This window comes from Pollachius pollachius (assembly GCF_949987615.1).
Source record: "Pollachius pollachius genome assembly, chromosome: 4".
In the NCBI taxonomy this organism is placed as follows: domain Eukaryota; kingdom Metazoa; phylum Chordata; class Actinopteri; order Gadiformes; family Gadidae; genus Pollachius; species Pollachius pollachius.
Window position 1 is genome coordinate 4508558 of NC_136937.1, and position 22187 is coordinate 4530744.

The 22187-nt window shown below is 48.6% G+C and overlaps 1 protein-coding gene across 1 annotated transcript in view; it reads right to left on the bottom strand.

Moving 5' to 3' along the window:
- The window catches only part of sbf1 (SET binding factor 1), a 65152-nt gene that overhangs the window by 18012 nt on the left and 24953 nt on the right, over positions 1–22187 (bottom strand). The window contains 20 exon segments of the mRNA XM_079735898.1: positions 303–430; positions 975–1167; positions 4510–4583; positions 5677–5849; positions 6850–7100; positions 8656–8817; positions 9189–9257; positions 9745–9894; positions 10307–10419; positions 12371–12425; positions 12427–12585; positions 12986–13084; positions 13203–13331; positions 13819–13932; positions 14644–14721; positions 16056–16169; positions 17289–17397; positions 18350–18482; positions 19246–19351; positions 22002–22034. Of these exon segments, the coding sequence (XP_079592024.1) occupies positions 303–430; positions 975–1167; positions 4510–4583; positions 5677–5849; positions 6850–7100; positions 8656–8817; positions 9189–9257; positions 9745–9894; positions 10307–10419; positions 12371–12425; positions 12427–12585; positions 12986–13084; positions 13203–13331; positions 13819–13932; positions 14644–14721; positions 16056–16169; positions 17289–17397; positions 18350–18482; positions 19246–19351; positions 22002–22034 (2442 nt within the window).

Here is a 22187-nt window from a genome sequence, read left to right on the forward strand (position 1 = left end):
TACATGGTAATATAAAGTCTGATTTAGAAGACTTTAGATGCCAATCTAAATGCTAATCAGATTTATAATCTAAATTGTGGTTTAGAAGACTTTAGGTGCTACTCTTAATACTAATCTGATATATAATCTAAAGTCTGATTTAGAAGGCTTTAGGTGAAATCTTAATACTCATCTGATTTATAATCTAAAGTCTGATTTAGAAGGCTTTAGGTGCTAATCTTAATACTAATCTGATTTATAATATAAGTCTGATTTAGCCGTCGTCCTGCTCCAGGGTCTGGTGTGTGAGTGCAGCAGCGGACCTGGAAGGTGCAGGAACGCAGCTGAAGGCCCTCCTGGATGAACTGGTCCAGCGGCAGGCTGACGGAGATCCTCTTCTCCTTGGTGAGCGAGGCGATGGGGAACGACCGGGTCACAATCTGCTCGCCCACTGGGAGTTGCCGGGAGAGAGGACGTTAGCCAACCCGTACAGCGCTACGATCACAGGTCAGTTGTCACTCTTTTCCCTTGAGATGCTCGTGGCTTAAGATGCTTTGTGTGTTGGTCAGCTAGAAGGCCATGCGTTCAGAAAACAGATTTAATATGGTATGTTTGGCGTGCGGGGCAGAGTGGCGTTTTCACATCGCTTCCTTCTGCCGTCTCCCTCATCTTCTCCCCAATCCCCAATCGTTCTTCATCTTCTCCCCCCCTCCTCCTTCCACTCGTCTCCCCCTTTCCCTCCCTCTGCCTCTCCCACTTCTTCTTGCCTTCCTCCTTCCCCCTCCCTCCCTCACTTACTCTCTCCCTCCCTCTCCATCTACCCCTCCCTATCTCTCCCAACCCTCCCTCCCCCTCCATCTATCCCTCCCTCCCTCCCTCTCCATCTATCCCTCTCTCCCTCTCCATCTACCCCTCCCTATCTCTTCCAACCCTCCCTCCCCCTCCATCTATCCCCCCCTCTCTCCCCCAACCCTCCCCCCTCCCCTCCCCCTCACCCAGTGGGTCGGTGGGCGTGCCCTTGAAGATGAGGCGGTAGGTGGTGAGGAAGACGGCCCCCTCGGCGGGCAGCAGGGCGGGACCCCCCATGCAGCCCGTGGCCTCCTCCCGGCCGTCGGAGATCAGGTGCACACGCATCCCCTCCATCACTAGCTCCTCCCCCGCCAGCAGCGCAGGCCTCAGCAGCTTGGGCTGGGGGGGGGGGGGGAGAGGAGAGGACAAGGAGGTGGAGATGGAGAGGAGGAGTGGATGGATGGATGGGAACGAGAGAGAGAAGAGGGAGGGAGGTGGAGATGGAGGGGAGAGAGGAGTGAAAGGGAGAGAGAAAAGAGGACAAGGAGGTGGAGACAGAGAGGAGAGGATAGATGGATGGGAGTGAGAGAAGAGGACAAGGAGGTGGAGATGGAGAGAGGAGTGGATGGATGGATGGATGGGAACGAGAGAGAGAAGGAGGGAAGGAGGTGGAGACAGAGAGGAGAGGATAGATGGATGGGAGTGAGAGAAGAGGACAAGGAGGTGGAGATGGAGAGAGGAGTGGATGGATGGATGGGAACGAGAGAGAAGGAGGGAAGGAGGTGGAGACAGAGAGGAGAGGATAGATGGATGGGAGTGAGAGAAGAGGTCAAGAAGGTGGAGATGGATGGAGGAAGAACAGAACAATGTTAGGGTGAGACGTTGAAACAAGCCCGGAAACAACTGTAGGTTACCTCCTGATGTCCTCAACTAATCCTAAATCCAGACACTCAAGCTGTAATCGGCCAAAAAGTCAATAACATCAAGTTCTTAGATATTTATCAGATCTTTTGATCATGCTGAGTAGTTTCAGAACTATTTTTTAACTAGGCTACATGGAACTTTTACGATTTTATTTTCATTAAAATAATTCATCTCTGCTGAGGGTACAATAACCATCTGGCAGCCTACATGAATAAAACCAAACCGACGCAAACACTCATGCAGAAACCACTGCACAGCCATGCCAGGACAGAGCATTAGCTAAAGTGCTGTAGCGCTCTCCATTATTCATCACCTATTATTATGGAGTCAATCATTTTAGAAAACGCATCCAAAGCTAACTTCAGCATAGCTTCAGATACGTATAGAGCTTGGATCTAAGGGCCTCAGATACAGATATATATATGAAGCTATCGTCCAAAGCTCACTACAGTGACTTCAGATACATATCGTTAGCCTCATCGCATAATTGCCCAAGTCATATTTTAATGTTCCTCTTGTATTTAGCGTCAAAAATGCCTTAGATCAATCAGGCAGATAGTGATTATAGAATGTAAAAAGCACTCTGATTGGCTTAGGATATAGCCAATGAGGCGCAGTGAATCAGCAGTGTTAGGAGAGTGGAGTTAGGTCAGATATCACAATTTGGCCAAAATACGACTTTGGAAATTGTGCTATGGGGGTTAACGGAATGGAGCCTTCCCCCCAAAACCAACTAAAGTGTCTTCAGAAACAGAGACGTATGGTGCAGTTAGGGCGTTCGGAAGGCCTCCTTGCTCAAGGAGGCCTACCGGCGAGGCTGCGGACAAACCCAGTGAACCGCCACTCTGCTGTCAGAGAGCTCCATGAGACCGCATTAGCCATCACTGTTTGTTTGCTCAACACAGCCGCTGAAGCCCCTAACTGGGCCGTGCGTCAGCAGGGGAACGGGACTGGTGGGAGACTGGTCTGGTGAAGACTCCGGGGAGGCTCTTATTAAAGGGGTGACGTTATGCCAGCAACTCTGAGGGCGATCAACAATAACAAGCTGTTTGAAAATCCCTTCCTTGGGCGTAAGTTCAAGTTCGAGTTCATGTTCAAGTTGTTTTATTGGTCAAATGCACGGCATAACAGGCAAAGCAGTCACTGCTGGCAATGACGTTTTTGTAGAAGTTGACATTTTGTTTTAGTGACATCACAAGTGGACGTGTCCACCAAGATGTATGATGGACAGAGGAGCAACGTTTGCTACAGTCCACTGGGTAGGCTGGTTGACTGATCTATCCAGCGCACATCTAGGTGGACACGGGCACTTGTGATGGCACTCAAACAGAGGAAAATTTCTGATTTTCAAACGACTTGTGATGGCTAATCCCACCCACACCTGGTGGCGTAATATCACCCCGTTAAACAAAAAAGGAGCGGCAAATCTGAAGATGTGGGGGACCTTCTGCGTTCCCAGCGCAAGAGCAGCACGGGTTGGGTGGATAATGATGGCCAATGATGAGCGTCTAAAAACGTCTCCACCTCTAAACGCACTCAAGACGATGGATCGGTAGCTCAAGCTATTTCCTACGGGGATTCGCAACAGCCCTTTCCGAAACGCCTGTTTGTGGTGTTGTGAAAGCGTACATGTCGTCGTCTCCTCAGTGGATGTGTTATGGCACGTGATTTGAAAAACCGGTTGTACGAGCGGTTAACCTGTCTGCTAGGACCTCAATCCCTGTGGCACTCATTGAGAGCTAACCGGCATACTAGCCGACAATGTCAAGGGGCACAGGTTCAGACAGGAGATAGATGACAGGGTCTGTACCGCGTTGGCTAAAGGATGTGCATGCTGATGAATGGATCACTTGATATGCCGCTGGAACACGGTGATTTGCTCGCTCAGTCATGCCACATCCCAGAGAGATGTGTCTGGCAGAGTCACGAGAAGGGCGTGGTCGCTCGTCTGTGTGCGCATAAGACGTGGAACTGAACACATTCCAGACGTCAACGTAGCATGCGACATACGATGGCCGACGTAGGGATTCTAAGAATGTCCACGCTGAACCCGAAGATATGATGCTACACCAGGAACTCCCTATGGCGTATGTGTCCACCACCTCAAAATACGTTTCCTCCCGACTGCCATAAGCACTCTGAACTCTCGCCACTAACAATGCACACGTGCACTCATGCACTGAAGTCCTCTTGTTTTTGTAACCATTGTCTGTCCATCAATTGTTGGATTAAAGGTCCCATGACATGCCACCAGGTGTGGTGTGATCAGCCGTTACAAGCCGTTTTGGAAATCCAGCACACATCTAGGTGGACACCCCCGCCTGTGATGTCATAAGGGGCAGATTTCCAAAACGGCTTGTAACAGCTAATCACACCAAACCTGGTGGCATGACCTTTAAATGTAAGTCGACGTCTGTCATGCCCTTAATGTTGAGCAGAACAGTGCTCACAAGCTGCACTGTATCCAAACTCCCACCCAGCTTGCTGGTGTAGCGGCAGAAGCAACTTAAACACCGCTAAACGAAAGACACCCTCCACACTGAAGGCACACAGCAGACAACCTGCAGGCCGCAGACCCACGGCGTTGTCAGAAGACCGGCCTCGTACGGCGCCGAGAGATACGCAACACCCAGCATGCATTGCACTCGCATGCTCGCACGCGCGTCACACAGGTTTCGCCTCGGCGGGGGGCCGGACATACCTGCCGTGAGGCTTTGAGCGTGAGCTGCCGTGATTGGCCGGGGGGGGGGTGGGCGGGGCTGGCGGAGGCTCTGCGCGACCCTTGTCCAGCGGGACGTAAAAATAGGAGTTGGTTACCTTTTGGATCGGGGGCAGGCGCTTGCTCTCCCGGTGCACCGCATCCAGCGTCTCGATGTGCATCTGGACGATATCTGGAGGGAGAAGGACGTCGGAATGTGAGCATCATGGGGGCGGTAGAGCGCGTACCGTTGAGGCTCAGTCCTGATCGCAGCGACCCGGGTTCGATTCCTGCCCGTGGTCCTTTGCTGCACGTCTTCCCCTCCATCTCCCACACCTTCCTCACTACCGTACTCTATATTACAGTCCCTCCAGAAAAACGTGATTATGCGATCGCATAATTCAACGCATAATCAGGCAAAGTCCGCATATTCATGCAGGGGCCGCATTTTTTCAAATATGCCGCACTTTCACTGCATAAATTGCAGATTACCGCGCAAAATATGCGGGGCTTGCATGATTTCATAATCCCCGCATTTCCTTGGACACAATCAAGATTGTGTCCATTGCGATTGCAAGTTGATTACTTCATGCCCTAAAGTGTGTAATTTGCTATTGACATAAAGTGTGTAATAAGGTTTAATAGTGTAGTCATTTGGTATGGACATGGAGTAAGATCGAAAGGTGTGTCATTTAGTATTGCTACTCGATTGCTTCATGCCCTGTTTGTGTGTGCCTTCTCTGCCAAACTAAACTTGCCCTGTGTTCCAATACCAATACTACCCTACTACTTTAGCATTCCAGAAAAAGATTAGGCTGTCCCTATACATAGTATGAAAAATGCAGGATGCCAAAAATACCAGGATGTCGTTCTACATCCGGTTAGGTTTCTCAGTATGCAAGCCAGTACGTACTTTGTAAGGGAAGCTGCAGTACGTACTACAAGTATAAATAACTTTCTGGTGCTTAATGCACGCACTTATTGTATGGTGTACGTCCTGGCAATTAAAAAGAGTGCTTAGCATCGTGTAGCATCTTATCCTAGCTATCCTTGTTGTATACATGGAAATGGGTTAACCTAGCGATTGTTAGTGCTTAACACTAGGTTCTATGAACGTCCTTACTGCACTAACAGCATATATTATTCCTCTTCCTTCTTACAAATGTAATCATTGTAAGTCGCATGGATAAAAGCGCAAAATGTAAAAGTAAGAAAAAGTATGCGCTTTGGAACGCAGCCCTAGTGTCAGGCCAATCAGACCGAGGCGTGGGTCCCGGGCGCCGTACCTGGGATCATGGTGTGCAAGGCCTTCAGGTGTTCGTTGGTGACGCCGCTCTCGTTGCACACCTTGTCCACGAAGCGGTTGATGAAGCGCACCACCGAGTTGGCCACGTCCGACGTCTCGGCGTCCTCGAAGCCGCTCTCCGTGTCGTAGCTCTCCGCCATGCTGCCCGCGATGCTGCCCCACCCAAACACAGCAAATCAATGACATTGTTTTTATGAACACATGAACTCAGGATGAATACATGTACTCCTGAATCAGGTCCTCAGATGATTCAATTAAATTACATTGTGTTTGTTTACCCATTAATCACAGTTACAGTCTGAAAGGGCTAACAGGCCATATATTGATGACGCCCCCCTGACCGAGCCCCCCCAGAGGGCAAGAAGAAACTGCCTTAATTAGCATGCAAGAGATCAAAGGAAGGAACGCAGAGTGGGGGATCCCTCCTTCCAGGGAGGATCAGGAGTGCAATTGGTGCCATAATTGACACAAATACACATGCATACAAACATACAGGCAAAACATTTTAAATCAAGGATTGGGTGCTGGCTGGATAACTGTAAGGAGAGACCAGGCACCCAGTCGCAGTCACCGCAACACGACACTTCACTCAGCAGGGTGGCTGAGAGTAACCGTAACCCTAGAGTCTGGATCCCCCTGTTGGTGACGTAGCTGACTGGGGAAGATCTAGGGCCTAAACCAACCTGCTGGTGACGTAGCTGACTGGGGAAGATCTAGGGCCTAAACCAACCTGTTGGTGACGTAGCTGACTGGGGAAGATCTAGGGCCTAAACCAACCTGCTGGTGACGTAGCTGACTGGGGAAGATCTAGGGCCTAAACCAACCTGCTGGTGACGTAGCTGACTGGGGAAGATCTAGGGCCTAAACCAACCTGCTGGTGACGTAGCTGACTGGGGAAGATCTAGGGCCTAAACCAACCTGCTGGTGACGTAGCTGACTGGGGAAGATCTAGGGCCTAAACCAACCTGTTGGTGACGTAGCTGAGTGAGGAAGATCTAGGGCGTAAACCAACCTGTTGGTGACGTAGCTGACTGGGGAAGATCTAGGGCCTAAACCAACCTGCTGGTGACGTAGCTGACTGGGGAAGATCTAGGGCCTAAACCAACCTGTTGGTGACGTAGCTGACTGGGGAAGGCCTAGAGTCTGAGCCCACCTGTTGGTGACGTAGCTGTTGCTGACACTCTCCACGTCTCCCAGGCCGCCGGTCCTCAGCAGCCTGTTCTTGCTGGTGTCCAGCGGCAGCAGCAGGTAGCTCATGCGGTTGGCGTAGTGGATGGCCTGGCTGAACACCGTGCTCTCCTCCTTCTGCACGCGCTCAGACTGCATGTCCTTGGTGAGCGTGGGCCACAGCCGGTTCTGCTCCGACGCCAGGTCCAGGGCGCTGACCTCCTGCCGTCCGCCCGTCTGGCAGAGGAGAGCACCGCCATGAGGAGGGGTTAAAGAGGGACTGAAGGCCAGGCGGGAAAGGGGCAAAACAGCACCCCCTATGGGAGGATAGGAGTCGCTGCAACCGCTGGTGTGTACGGTTGGGGTAACTTGCGGGAGAATCGATGGATGTGATTGGCTCGTTCACGTGCTCCAACCAGGAGGGGGTGAATTCGATTTTTTGTTTGTTGTGTATATAATTTGTGATATTTCTGTTTGTTCATTCTAATATCACACAGAAGTGAAAGTAGACAATTTCCGTGTTTGAGATGAAATAGCATTTAGTGAAATGGACCCAGGTATTTCTTAAGGAAATGGTCATTATAAACGGTTGACAGTTAGTTCCTTATTCAGTCAGAGTTGCATTCAAAGCTGTCCTCATTTGAAATCCAACCGTGCAATGCTGGCGTTAGGCTTGGGCAATGCAACGTGTGCAGAGTAGTGTCTTAACTTCTGTTTATGGCCTTGTTAACGGCAGGACATGAGTCACTGTATAACCACATGCAGACATCTCACACGCTTTTATTATCGGGACGCTACAGTATTTAAGCAACACTTTTACTGCAAATGCTGATTGGCTCTAATGACATCTGCAGACCTTATCTTAACTACTGACATAGGACAGCTTGCTACTTCCTTATGGAGTGTGTGTGTGCTTGGCCTGTGCGAGTGTGTGTGGTGCGTGCGTGCGTGCGTGTGTGTGTGAACGAGTGTGAGAGACAGAGAGTGTGTGTGAGTGTATGTAAGGGACTGAGAGAGTGAGTGAGTGAGTGAGTGAGTGAGTGACGAAATGAGTGAGTGTGTGTGTGTGTGTGTGTTTGTGTGAGTGAGCGAGTGTGTGTTTGTCTGAGTGAGTGAGTGAGTGTTTGAGTGAGACAGTGTGTGTGCTAGTGAGCAAGTGTGTGTGTGTCTGAGTGAGTGAGTGTTTGTCGGAGTGAATGAGCGAGTAAGTGAGTGTGTGAGTGTGAGTGAGTGAGAGAGACAGAGAGTGTGTGAGTGAGTGCGTGTGTGCGTGCATAGATGCGTGCGTGCGTGCGTGAAAGAGAGAGAGAAAGAGAATGAGATAGAGAGTACGTTTGTGTGTGAGTGAGCGAGTGTGTGTGTGTGTGTGTCTGAGTGAGTGAGTGTTTGTCGGAGTGAATGACCGAGTGAGTGTGTGTGTGTGTGTGTGTTTGTGTGAGTGAGCGAGTGTGTGTTTGTCTGAGTGAGTGAGTGAGTGAGTGTTTGAGTGAGACAGTGTGTGTGTTAGTGAGCGAGTGTGTGTGTGTCTGAGTGAGTGAGTGTTTGAGTGAGACAGTGTGTGTGTTAGTGAGCGAGTGTGTGTGTGTGTCTGAGTGAGAGAGACAGAGAGTGTGTGAGTGAGTTAGTGCGTGCGTGCGTGCATAGATGCGTGCGTGAACGAGAGAGAGAAAGAGAATGAGAGAGAGAAAGTTTGTGTGTGAGTGAGCGAGTGTGTGTGTGTGTCTGAGTGAGCTGTGAGTGTGTGCGCGTGTGTGTTTGAGCAGGTATGTGTGTGCGTGCGCGTCCCTCTCACCCAGCTGGGCTCTGGCGCCCCCTCCTCCCCATCCAGGTACAGCGCCCGGATGTGGTTCTGCACGTCGCTGTAGAACATGGCCTCCCAGAACTGCATGTTGGTCCAGACCATGTGCTCCTGCACGCAGCTGTACGCAAACTGGGTGATCCCCGACCCCAGTTTCTGATTGGACCAACACACACATGCATCACAGTTCATCTCAGGACTGAACTGTTGGACCATTCCTGTCTCACACTGTGACAAAGTCAACATTTAAGCAGAAATATTCTGCTTTTTTTATTAAAATCAATGGACAAATTGTTCGATTTTAATTTAAAAAAGCAGCATTTTTATCCACATTTTTACATTGTTACAGTATGGGGACGGGATTGGTCCATATGCATGTTGAACATATGCAAGTGTTTACTTTGGTGGCAAAAGATGTACATTGACTTGATGACGTCAGTTTATTCGACAATAATATGTCATTTAAAAACAAAACAAATATATATTGATCATTTCAGCATTTCATGTAGGAATTCAAACGGACGTACCCGACAGAAGGCCGTGACCAGCGGCAGGAGGGCGGCTGCGATACCATGTTCGTCCATGTGGGAGCAGTCCTGAGCACCAAAGACCAATGGATCACACACACATCTCTCAACAGGCCGCTCGGCTCACGGGGACCGAGCGCACGACGAGGACAATGACCAAGTAGAACGACCATGACTGAAGGGTTAAACATTAACTTCTGAGACATATTGAGAACACAAAGTAATTTAGCAAATATAATGTAGCTTAAGTAATTTGCCAATGTTGACACCCGAAGCATAAACCATAAAGGAGTGCTGCAGGTAAAAGACTGGAACCAGGAATACATCCATCATGTTATTGGAAAGCAATGATCACGCTTTTTAATTTTAACAACGAAAAAAAACGAAATTAGCCAATCGGTACACAAAGGCAAGGGAAATGCCTCAAATCATTAACTTTTCGCTTTCACACGTGGAACACCTGTTCCTTTAACAGCAAGAACATACTGTAGAGGAAATGCATCAACACTTGACTGCTCCTCCTCCTCTCGGAGGACTTTTGTCGACCTTTCCTTACCTGTAAGGTGCAGTTCATCATGCGGACGATGTAGTCGAACTGCTGGTCGTCTAGAACGGCCCGGTTCTGCAGGACGTGTTGGTTCAGCTCCTGGGTGAGGCAGACCCGCGCCGCGCGACCCTTCAGCGCACGCAGCACCGCCGGCATCAGCTAGGGGGCGATCATCACGAACAGAACGGTCGGGTTAAGAGGCAGCTACGCATCCGAGCACAATTGTCTGTTTTTTCTTAATTAGTCCTTTTTTCAGAGTTATAATAAATGAATGTTTGTGATTTTAAAATATCTAGCAGACTAAATAAAGTCAAACCAAGTCTTATATTTAAGCTCATTATTCCGAAGTATGAATATCGGACAGAGCATAGGATTCATCTGATCTGATGGTCCAGAACACGATTGGATCGTAAAAAAGTGAAAAAGGGTTAGTCCAAAGCTTCGCAGACTTCATAATTCAGTTTGACTTAACGTTACGGCATACCTTGTGGAATAGCTTACATCAAGTCATCGTGTCAACGAGCGAACAAAGTTTAAACGTAAAAGTCGTTTCAAGGAGCCTTTCCGGTACCTTCTTGGCTTCCAGCATCTTGTTCTCGAAGATGTACGTGATGCAGTTCCTGACCACCTCCAGGCGCCTCGCGCTATTGGCCAGCACGCTGCCATGACGATCGACCACGTCCCCTGTGGAGAGGGAGAAGGGCGGTCAGACAGGAGGCCATTTGTCACCCAGAGCAACCGCTGGGACCCCCATTAAACCCACGCTGGGAGGGAGATTAGGAGGCTGTGTCTGGCCTAGACAGGACGTGGAAGCAGTTCGGGTGGCCATTGTAGGGCGCTTTGACATTGGACATATTCACAGATTCACTCTTGACCACTTCCACTTTACTAAGAGGTTTATCCCGAAATTTGTTGAGAAGTTTCATTATAAAGATTGTGGAAGCAGGATTTTATCCACTTCCGTCATTCAAACCACAAAGAGGGCAGAATGATTGGGTCATTGCTTTATAAAGAAGACGTTGCAGTATTTCAGAAAAACTTTCATTTCTGTTGGTACTGAAAGTCCTTTATAGGCAAAAGCGCTTAACAACTTGTTAAGTGATGATAGACAATATCAAACAACCATGGAAAGTCTATGGTTCCACCAATTTAACACGAGATTGTGACATTGCGGTAAAGTATAAATGTATCTCAGAACTTTATCTAAATGATGAGTTTTTACAGTAAGATCATATTCAGAGATCAGTAACTCACTTCATGAGACTGACTGTGTGGTAATCTTAAAATAAATCTCTTGATTGCACAGCGCGCCTCGTGTTCAACCTACCAAAGTTCGGTAACCCCCCTCTTCCGAGACCTCCACTGGCTCCCTGTAATAGCTCGCATCAGATTCAAGATGATGGTACTGGCATACAAGGCAGTCGATGGAACTGCCCCTGCCTACCTCCAAGCATTAGTAAAGCCACACACCCCAGCTCGATCCCTCCGCTCAACTACCTCAGCTGGACGTCTGGTACCGCCATCACTAAGAGCAAGCAAAGGTCGATCAGCGAAGTCACAACTTTTCTCTGTTTTGGGACCTCAGTGGTGGAACGACCTCCCTACCGATGTCAGGACCGCAGAGTGGCTCACCAGCTTCCGCAAAAGACTCAAAACTCACCTGTTCAGAGTTCACCTCGACTCTGCATAGAAACCAATGCACAGCCACCATTGAATGTTGTACGTCCTGGCACTTGTACATTGCACTTATTCAAGGTACTTAATTGTGTAGCATCTACTGTAGCTGCTATCATTGCTTTACACGGGGAATGGGTTAGCCTAGCGATTGTAATACTTGCACTTGGTTCTATGAACATCTTTACTGTACCGACAGCGATATATTGTTTCACTTCTTATGACAAATGTACTTATTGGAACAAATGCACTTATTGTAAGTCGCTTTGGATAAAAGCATCTGCTAAATGCCCTAAATGTAAATGTAAATGTGATTGAACAATTGCAGGATATTTTTGGCTAACAGGTTTTATCCTCAATTAAGATAAGGAAGCTTCTGTTGGGTTGTTTTGTTAAGGCGTATAAGTAGCATTTTCACGACAATATAAAGTGATGGAGTGTGTAAGCCTTTCACGTGGGGACAAAGTAAACAAATAAAAAGCAACCAACCAAGCAAAGAGATAAGGATTAAAAAAGGATTTACTCTGTTTTTATGGTTTGTTTTATTCAGGGAAAATACGTGATTCCTACCACTTCCTCCTATGAGGCAATTCCTGTCGTGATTATGATCGGGTGTGATCACTCGAGATGAAACTGTTCTGTACTTTTCCGTCATTTCTAATTTATCGGTTAGGGTTACTTCTTATTTTTGTATTTATAATTGATCGGTTAGAGTTTCTACTTATACTGTATTTGTATTTATAATTGATCGGTTAGAGTTTCTACTTATACTGAATTGTACAACTTCTTTTTGGATTTGTAAATCCCAGATTTCTGCGATTATTCTCTGCCTCCATTCTTTTCGCACGTCACTCTGAACCAAACCTCTGTTCGACCCCTCAATGCAAACCCACGTCCATCGCCATGGAAACCACTCCCCTCATCCTCCCCCCCCTCTCCCCTCACGGCCCCGCAGCCTCACCCAGCGGGGGTCCGGAGGGCACCATGGCCTTGACCTCGGCCCTGACGGCGGGGGGGGGCGGAGCTCTGCTTTGAGGCGGCATGGTCCACAAAGAGCTGCACCGTCACGTCGTCCAGCAGGGGGAAGGGGGCCGTGTTCCTGGGCGCGTTCTGCCCCGGCCCCTCCGACGGCCGCTGGACCTTGTGGTGCATGGCCACCGCCGGGTAGGGGTTCTCCTGAAGGGGGGGGGGGGGAGGGGGAGAGGGGGAGAGGGGGGGAGGGGGGGAGGGAGAGCGGGTGAGGGCAAGAGAGAGAGAGAGAGAGAGAGAAGGAGAGCGACAGAGAGAGAGCAAGAGAGCATCAGAGAGAGAGAGAGACAGAGAGAGAGAGACGAGAGAGGGAGAGGAGAGAGAGAGAGAGAGAGAGAGAGAGAGAGAGAGAGAGAGAGAGAGAGAGAGAGAGAGAGAGAGAGAGAGAGAGAGAGAGAGAGAGAGAGAGAGAGAGAGAGGGGGGGGGGGGGGGGGAGAGAGAGAGAGAGAGAGAAAAACATAAGGAAGTTGCAGGCCAACAAGGACATCAGGACACAGTAATGGTATCCTAGCGTTGCTCTGTGCGACAGTAACCGCCACCACGTACGTTCTTGAAGAGCTGCTCAGCCAGCTCCTTGACGTGGTTCATGACCTTCTGCGGACACGCCTCCTCCTGCCGAATGCGTTCCACCTGATTGGCTACGAGCTGCGGAGACAGGAAGTGAGGTCACAAGCGGTCCCCCCCGAAACCTTTCCTCTTCACATTTAAAACAACACATATACAGACAATGTATATATATTTGACGCTACAACGTCAAACTCACAACATCAAACAGGTCGGTGACCCGGTAGGGCGGACCGCGCTCCGAGACGAACCCGGCGAACGCCATGCCGTCCAGGACCTTCATCAGGAAGTCGTCCTCCGACAGCGCCCTCTGGCCCAGGAATGCCGCCTGGAAAAACACCCCACAACGGTCAGAGCCCAAACCTCCCAAGCCTGAGGGAACCTCCCATGTAGCTCAGTGGTAAACGGACCGCATTTACGCAGCGCTTTTCTAACCAGTGGCCACAATTCCGCTTACTTTACATTAAATCACACTTGCAGTAAGTGACTGCCTGATTACAATTGCAGTAAGTGACAGCCTGTTTACAATTACAAAATCTGTAGTGTTGCGTTAGTTTCATATTCAACCGACAGATTATTCATAATTAAGCTTTTAATCTTTGCCCAGCCCTGCAATACTGCCAACCATGCAAGGCGACTGCCAGCTCGTCGGGAGGTGCCTTGCTCAGAGACACCTTGACACTCAGCTAGGAGGAGCCGGGGATCGAACTAGCAACCTTCCGGTTACCAGGCAACCCGCTCTACCCACTGAGCCACATGCCGCCCGCAACAACGTAAAGTCTAAGGCTGCGTCGCGCCGCAGTCGTCAGGGTTACCTTGTGGAAGCGGATCACGGGCTCCGGGTGGATGCGGATGATGTGTAAACACCAGCGGTACCCCTGGAAGAGCCGGGCGAACAGCCAGAGGAAGACCCCCCGGATCTCCTTATCCTGAGGGGCGCAGAGCACACACACACACACACACACACACACACACACACACCTGAGTCTGGGGTCGTTTGGATGTGTGTAACTTTGACCCTGACCCTGACCCTAACCCTAACCCTAGCCCTGACCCTGACCCTAACCCTGACCCTGACGATGTCCGGACCGCAGAGTCGCTCCCCAGCGTCCCCAAAAGACTCAAGACTCACTTGTTCAGAGTTCACCTGGACTCTGCATAGCCCCCCACTTACCACACACCTGGCCACCCGCCCCCCCTAGGTAATTATTGTAAGTTGTATGTCCTGGCACTTAATGCACACACTTATTGTACGTTGTACGTCTTTGCACTTACAAATAGCACTTAGCATCGTGTAGCGTCTTATCCTAGCTATCTTTGTTGTATATGGGGAATGGGTTAACCTAGTGATTGTTAGTGCTTGGCACTGCTTTCTGCGAACATCCTTACTGTACCGACAGCGATATACTGTTGTTTTTCTTTCTTCTGACAAATGTTCTTATTGGAAGTCTCTTTGGATAAAAGCGTCTGATAAACAACCAAAATGTAAATGTTTGGATGTGTTTCGGCTGCTCGACGAGAGAGGTCTACACACTCTACTGCAGGATGCTGCGGTACCAGACTGGTTTGTTCTAGACTAGCGTGAACCAAACACAGAGGTGATGGTGGGGAAGGGGGTGGAGGATGGAGGCGTCTCTTACTTGGATCTTGAGGGCGGAGGGCTGGATGGAGGCTGGGGGGAAGGCGTGGTCGGCCAACTCCAGCTCTGGGTCCAACACCTCAAAACAACCACAACAACAGACGCATCAGACTACCACCACGGATCAGGATCTTTCAGCATGCAACATTTTCTGATTGGGACATTTTTCAGACTCCCACTCTTTTCTCATAACCATCCCAGCCATTCCTTATGAATAATGATTGTTATGGGATTCACATTTTCAAATTCAGAAGGGCCACGTTGAAGCAACAAACGCAGTCCAAAGTTGAAAGAACATAACAAACAGAAGTAAGAGCTGGTCCAAGCTGGCACAAATCTGTAAACAAAACCCATCAGTAAATAATTCCCAGACGAGGGCTGCACCATAGTTCCCACCACCCCCTTGGCCTTCATCCCAGTGCACCGCTGGGCCCTAACACACCGTCTTCACCATGACTCATCACCCAAAGGAAACCATAGACCTCGCCCAGCCTCACCAAACAAACAATCACCTGGTTCTGGTCTGCCCCGCCCCAAACTGACGATAAACTAATGTAATCTCGTTATCACACGTCAGTAATCATCCATTAGGTTTTAGTGTCTGGGATTGCCGTCAAAGGGAGGAGGATGGTCTTCCTCTTCCTGAACTAACACTGGGATTCATGGTCGGCATCACGTAGCCGGTGTTGGGTCGTTTGCAAGAAGAAGAGTTGAACGCTGCCTCCGGTAAACCTTCGCAAAGGTCAGCCATTTTGACAGCCGGTTAATAACCGGTGCGGGAAATCCTCAACATTATTGATTCAATGAGTAATATGTAAATATTATACTTTACTATTAAACACTATTAATACCATTAATCAGATGGACAACAATTACACACAAATCTAACTAGGTGTATTACTATATTTTCTGAATACAAAAGTTTCACAACTCAAACCTGTACTATGTCCGTGTTGAAACAGGCAAGAAAATCACATTTTGTTGCCCAGCCCTACTTAGCAGCTTTAAGTAGGGCTGGGCAAAGACTAAAAGCTTAATTACGAATAATCTGTGGGTTGAATATGAAACTAACGCAACACTACAGATTTTGTAATTGTAAACAGGCTGTCACTTACTGCAATTGTAATCAGGCAGTCACTTACTGCAAGTGTGATTTAATGTAAAGTAAGCGGAACTAAAAACATAAATGATTTCTTATATGAATGTTGGCATTCTGTGGTCAAGACCTTTCAAAATCAAAGTAAAAAAAAAAGAGAATGTGCGTTAATGCGTCAATTTCAATTAATCAACTTGCCCAGCCCTAGTTTTAAGTTAACTAAATACTGTAAATACAACATCAACAGTAACGCTACAATATGAAGAGGAGGAGGAGGAGGAGGAGGAGGAGGAGGAGGAGGCGGAGGCGGCGGTTACCATGGAGAGGGCCGTCATGGTCTGCTGGAGGAGGGGCTCCGGGAGCAGAGAGATGTGCACACATTCTGGAATGGTCACCGTGCCCCCGTCCAGGTCCGCGATGATCACGTCCAGCTAGTAGCACACACACACATGGACACACACACACACGGGAACAGACACACACACACAGGAACAGACACACACACACACACACGGGAACACACACACGGGAACAGACACACACACGGGAACACACACACACACACACACACAGGAACACGGGAACACACACAGACACACAGGTTTGTTCTCATTTCCTAGTAAAGCCCAAATCTTACCCACAACAGAACTAACTGACCAAATGTAAAGCTGAACCATTGGTGATACATCTCTACAAACATTCCCCTTTCCGCACGTGTTCATCAAGTGATGTCTGACCCCCGTAACACACACATCCGTGTTTCGTTACCGACGGCGACGAGACCGACTGTACAGAACACAGCCTCTCATTGTGACAGGTCTACTACAGATTGACAGTAGGGGAAGTACACGTGTGTGTGTGTGTGTGTGTGTGTGTGTGTGTGTGTGTGTGAGTACGCGTGTGAGAATGTGCGTGTGCGTGTGTGTGTGTGTGTCCCCTTCATGAGTGTTTAATTTCTGTCTTATCAGGCAGTAACAAATTGGAAATTGTTTCACAAGTGATCCGACATTTTCATCCCTCACTACTTTCGACTCAATAAGGCCATTGTTGCCGTGCAGATTTCAGGCGTTTTGTTACAAGCCAGGCACTATTAACGACACTCAAGTGGGCCAAAGCAGGACGGACAGGCGAGCTCATTGGTCCACAAGGTGAAACCAGGTCATTCACGGGTCCGCGCAAGTTTAAACTAAACCCAGTCCGATTTTAATCAAAAGCTTGGATTCCCATCGCACTATGTAACCGGACCCTAGTGTAGACAATTTGTTGAGTGGAAACAGACAAGTGCTGACGGAACCCGATACACAGAGACACACCGCAGGTGACAAAGAAACAGTCATTTCCTATTTGGTTTTTTGACAACAACCGGAAACACGGAAGTTCACTGGCCGACTCAGATCCGCTTGTCAGCCAACATTGCATTAATACAGTCTCTAAAACAGCCGATTAACTGCACTAAAATCAGCCTTAGTGTTAGATGAGGTAGTCGTGTGGTCGTGAGAGGACGTCCAAGATGAATTGGGGGGATTGGGGCAGGGGGGGCAGACACCCACCAGCTCTTGGGTCTCGGAGCGGAAGAAGGAGTTGACCCCGATGATGAAGGGTGTGGGGGTGCTGAGCACTTCCAGCAGTTTGCCCGGCAGGATGGGGACGTAGGTGAAGCTGTGGGGACACACACACACACACACACACACACACACACACACACACACACACACACACACATGTTAATTCAAAAGCACACACACAAAACCTGGACATGCACACACAAAAACCCAGACACACCCACACATGCAAACCCAAACATACACACACTAAAACCCAGACGTACACACACACACAAATCCCAGACACAAACACATATACCAAGTCACCCACACATACAAACTCAGACACACGGAAAAAAACAAAACACACAAACAGGAAGTCAGCATCACTAGTGCGTCAGACATCTCCTAGGTTAAAGGCCGACTTTTGCAAGTTATAAATTTCCTTTAGTTCTTAACCTCGGTTCTATGCCCTGAACTTTACAGGGCTACCTCACAAAGCGTGCGTGGGAGCACCTGACGTCATTACTAACCAGCCTGGTGGTGCTGTTAAAGCAGAAGAAGGGTCATTTATCGAACACTAATGGGAAATGGGACATTTTAGGCGGTCGGCACTTAGCAGTCCACAGGAAGCTACCGACTCTTTACCGACCGACGCAGAGCCGGGCTCTTTTAGAATTGAAAATAGAAAATAAGGAGATAAATCAATAATTCCTCAATCGATCAATCCTACTGCACCATGGCGACTTGACTTTAAATATGTTTTTCAAAGAACACGGCTACTTCAAGACACGAGCGATGACATTAGATCGTCAATGTGTGAGCTCAGTACGTGAAGGCACTTCTACACACATTTACATTCAAGGCGTTTAGCAGACGTTTTTTTTTTACATTCGTCAGAAGAGAAACAACAATATATCGCTGTCGGTACAGTAAGGAAGTTAATAGAACCAAGTGGCTAGCACTCACAATCACTAGGTTAACCCATTCCCTGTATACAATAAAGATAGCTAGGCTAAGACGCTACACAATGCTAACACGTGGGGGGGGGGGGGGAGGGGGGGCACCTGTATTTGAGCGGGAACATGATGGCCAGCAGGCCGCGGCAGGCGTCTGTCAGACGCTGGTAACTGCTGGACAGGAAGAGGATCTTGTGTTCCGTGAGCGCCGCGCAGAACAGGTAGAGGACGTTCACGATGCCTGAGGAACACAGGAACGCAGACGAGGAACGTTAGGAACCTAACATGAACGTATACAGGAATGTAGAGCCTGAGGAACACAGGAACGTAGACGAGGAACGTTAGGAACGTAATAGGAACGTTTACAGGGACGTAGAGCCTGAGGAACAGCATCCATGAAGCGCTGACGTGTTTCTGGAGTATGAACATCGATCCGTTGTAGTTAGGAACGCAGCTTCTAACATGGTGGTGTTCAAATATTGGTGGCAATACTTTTAATTGCACTAATGAATGAATATTGATGAGTAACTGCCAATTCTGTAGCACTCAGCAGCTGCGGCCCATTTTGGTGCCAATTGTTTGATTTCCTTTGTTAAACATCGCAAATCTCATTACGTGGAGCTCTCAAATACGCACAGAGTATCTGCAGTAATCCAATTTACACAACAGTGGTCGGTTAATCAACGGAGTTGGCTTGACCACACAAGACGGCCTTCAAGAAAACTACTTTGGCGTTCGCATGGAAAGCCCTTCCTGTTGGTATGGATGACGGCATCCTCATTTCATCCTCCTATGGGCCTCGTTCACAGAGCGACCATGTTGGTTTTAAACACTAGCAGGGGGATGGAACTGAAGGCAGAATTTTGGTTAACCCCTAACCCATGCTAGTGTTTGGAGCCAAGATGGTGGCCAGTGAGAATGACTAATGGAACAGGAGGATGGATGACATGAGAGTCTCTCTCTCTCTCTGTCTGTCTGTCTCTCTCTGTCTCTCTCTCTCTTACCCAGCTGTCTGAAGAGCTGCGCCACGCTGCTTCCACTGACGGGGAGCGCGTCATCGATGGGCGTCTGGATCACCTGCCGATCGCCCGCACCCAACGTAATGGTCCTCTGTGGGGGGAGAGAGAGAGAGAGAGAGAGAGAGAGAGAGAGAGAGAGAGAGAGAGAGAGAGAGAGAGAGAGAGAGAGAGAGAGAGAGAGAGAGAGAGAGAGAGAGAGGGACGGATGGAGAGAAAGAGGAAGAGAGAGACAGAAGCAAAAAACAAAACAATATGAATTCAGGGTGTGAAGAACGCGGGGGTCTTTGCGTTCGGCTGCAAAGCCCCCACTGATCGGACGTCACGGGGTGAGTCGGGGGAGTGAGAGAGAGAGAGAGAGATAGGCAGAGGGAGAATCCCAGTGGATTAGCAGCTACATTAGAACTGGGGAGAGGGAGTCGGGGGGGGGAGGGGGCAGGGGAGACAAGCCATTCCAGCTGATCGGCGAGAGAGTAGAACTGGGCCGGACTCCATGGCAACCACCCCGACAACCCCTCGCCGGCCTCGGACCGTGTCAATTAACCTTTATCGAGAGGGACATGTCAGAGGAAACAGCAGGTGTTTCCTGCACTAGAAACAGCTGTGATTAGGACCACAGCTCTGCTGGTTACCGTGAAGGTCAAGACTAAGAGACAAACTCTGAGCTTGATTAATTTACAATTAACTTACAATTAAGTGTTGCAGTTAAGCAATGCTTACATCGTAGTGTCAAACAGGGGCCTTTACAGTGAAATACTAATTCTCTAATTCACTAATTCCAATACATTGACTAGCTTCTTTGTGAGTCCTACAACTTTTTAACCATGGCTTTTGCTAGTATAGGTCCATTTCCCATCAATTAACCATTAAGCCCTTTGTTAGCGATGCTGAAATTGATTCGGTTGAGCAAGTTAAGGAAAGGAGACGAAGGGGGAATCGGCGATGAATCAACTGCGTTTCACACGTGGTGAAGCAACCAAGGTGCGTGGGTAAGAAGTGAGAGGTGAATCTTAGAAGGAGAGTTCAGAGATGCACCACAGAACAACATTCAGCCAATGGGCTTCTGTTGTGGGGTAACACACTGAGATCGTGTTAGAGGAAAAATCACACCAGTACATGGTACACGGTCCACACTACTGAACACTGATCAGCGTTCTGCAGGAATGGTTTTGCACACATTTTGAGCACTTTCACAGGGTTGATGTAATGACTGACAATGGACGGCCCTGCATCACTGGCACAACTTCTTACTCAAGATTTTTTCAACTTCTTACTTAAGATTTGATAAATTTTACGTAAAACATATTGCATGAATGAGCAAATCTTATCGGAGGTGGGTTTGGCTTCACTTGAACAACATCTTTATTGGTTTCTGTTTGCCTCGACATGCCAAGTTAAACAAATGCTTGAATGATTCCTTAGCATTAAAAGCTACATATTAAACAGAAACTAAAGTGGGTAAATCTGAAATCCTAAATGTCCTGAGGACAAATTCTCCTGAACTTGGGACCCCTCTGAATCCCTTACTGGTCTAGTAATTATTCTGTGAACCCTGACCCTTAATGGCGAAGAAATGATTCTGTGAACCCTGACCCTTTATGGTCTAGAAATAATTCTTTGACCCATGCCCTTACTGGTCTAGAAATGACTCTGTGAACCCCTGCCCTTAAATGACTCTGTGAACCCCGCCCTTGAATGATTCTGTGAACCCCTGCCCTTAAATGACTCTGTGAACCCCCGCCCTTAAATGATTCTGTGAACCCCGCCCTTGAATGATTCTGTGAACCCCGCCCTTGAATGATTCTGTGAACACCGGTCCTCACGCCGCATTCACACTGTCCACGTCCGTCGAAGGATCTCATTGATGCTGTATAGCACCGTTGCCTGTGAGAAAGTTGGAAAATGTTCTACTTTTCGGGCAGCGACGGATTTGTCGGCCAATCAGAACGCGTCCCCCATACGTCAGACACGGCCTTCGTCATCCGCCGACGGACGTGTACAGCGTGAACGCGGCGTTACTGGCCCAGAAAGGACTCTGTGAACTCCTGCCCTTACTGGCCTACAAAGGATTCTGAGAACTTCGGCCCTTACTGGCCTACAAAGGATTCTGAGGACCCCTGTCCTGATGAACAGCCTAGGCTGCATGACGCCGTTCCTCTGGGGTAGGTAATCCACGTGAAAGAGCTTCCGATGTGAGCAGGTGTGCGTGGAGGCATAGTGCACGTCACTAGCTAGCAGAGAATGAGGAGCGGGGTCACAATCAGTCAGCAGCAGCAACACTGAAGACGGTACGACCACTCAACCAACCTCTAAGAAACAGGAATGTTTAGTATTAAATATGATCCTACTATCCTGGATAAAGACAGTTCATCTTGAAGATGAATCACATGTCCTTCAATGAATAATCGAAACACTCGTGATTTCAAAATTGAATCCGGAGAGCTATTAACCAGAAATAGTGGTTAATTAGTTCTGCGACGTTAAGAGAAACAAAAGTGAAAAGTTACCACAAAGAAAGAATTTAATTTTGATCAGCTGTGGGTACTGAAGCGACGTGATTGGTGGTTCTCCCGGAGAGACGTGTTGATTCATTTGGTTGACGCAGAGCAGTAGGAGAAGCAACGGAGCGCAGGCAGGAAGTCAACTGGGAGAGGTACGAGCTGATTGGTTGAAGGGAGGAGGAAAGGGTGCTGGGGGGTGAGGGCGGGGAGTTGGGGGGGTAAAATGAACTCAGGAAGGCGTACCAAAAAACTCTCCTCCTCCTCTTCCTGGCCCCGCTACACAAGCAAACCGCAGAGAGAAAGACGCACAACATGCAGACACACACACAAGAAATAAAAACAAGGCAAAAGGTAGGACGAGACCGAGTTATAGACAGAAGGGGCTGAGGTCACAGCCCCAAACTCAACAATAACACACTGGCTTGGCGT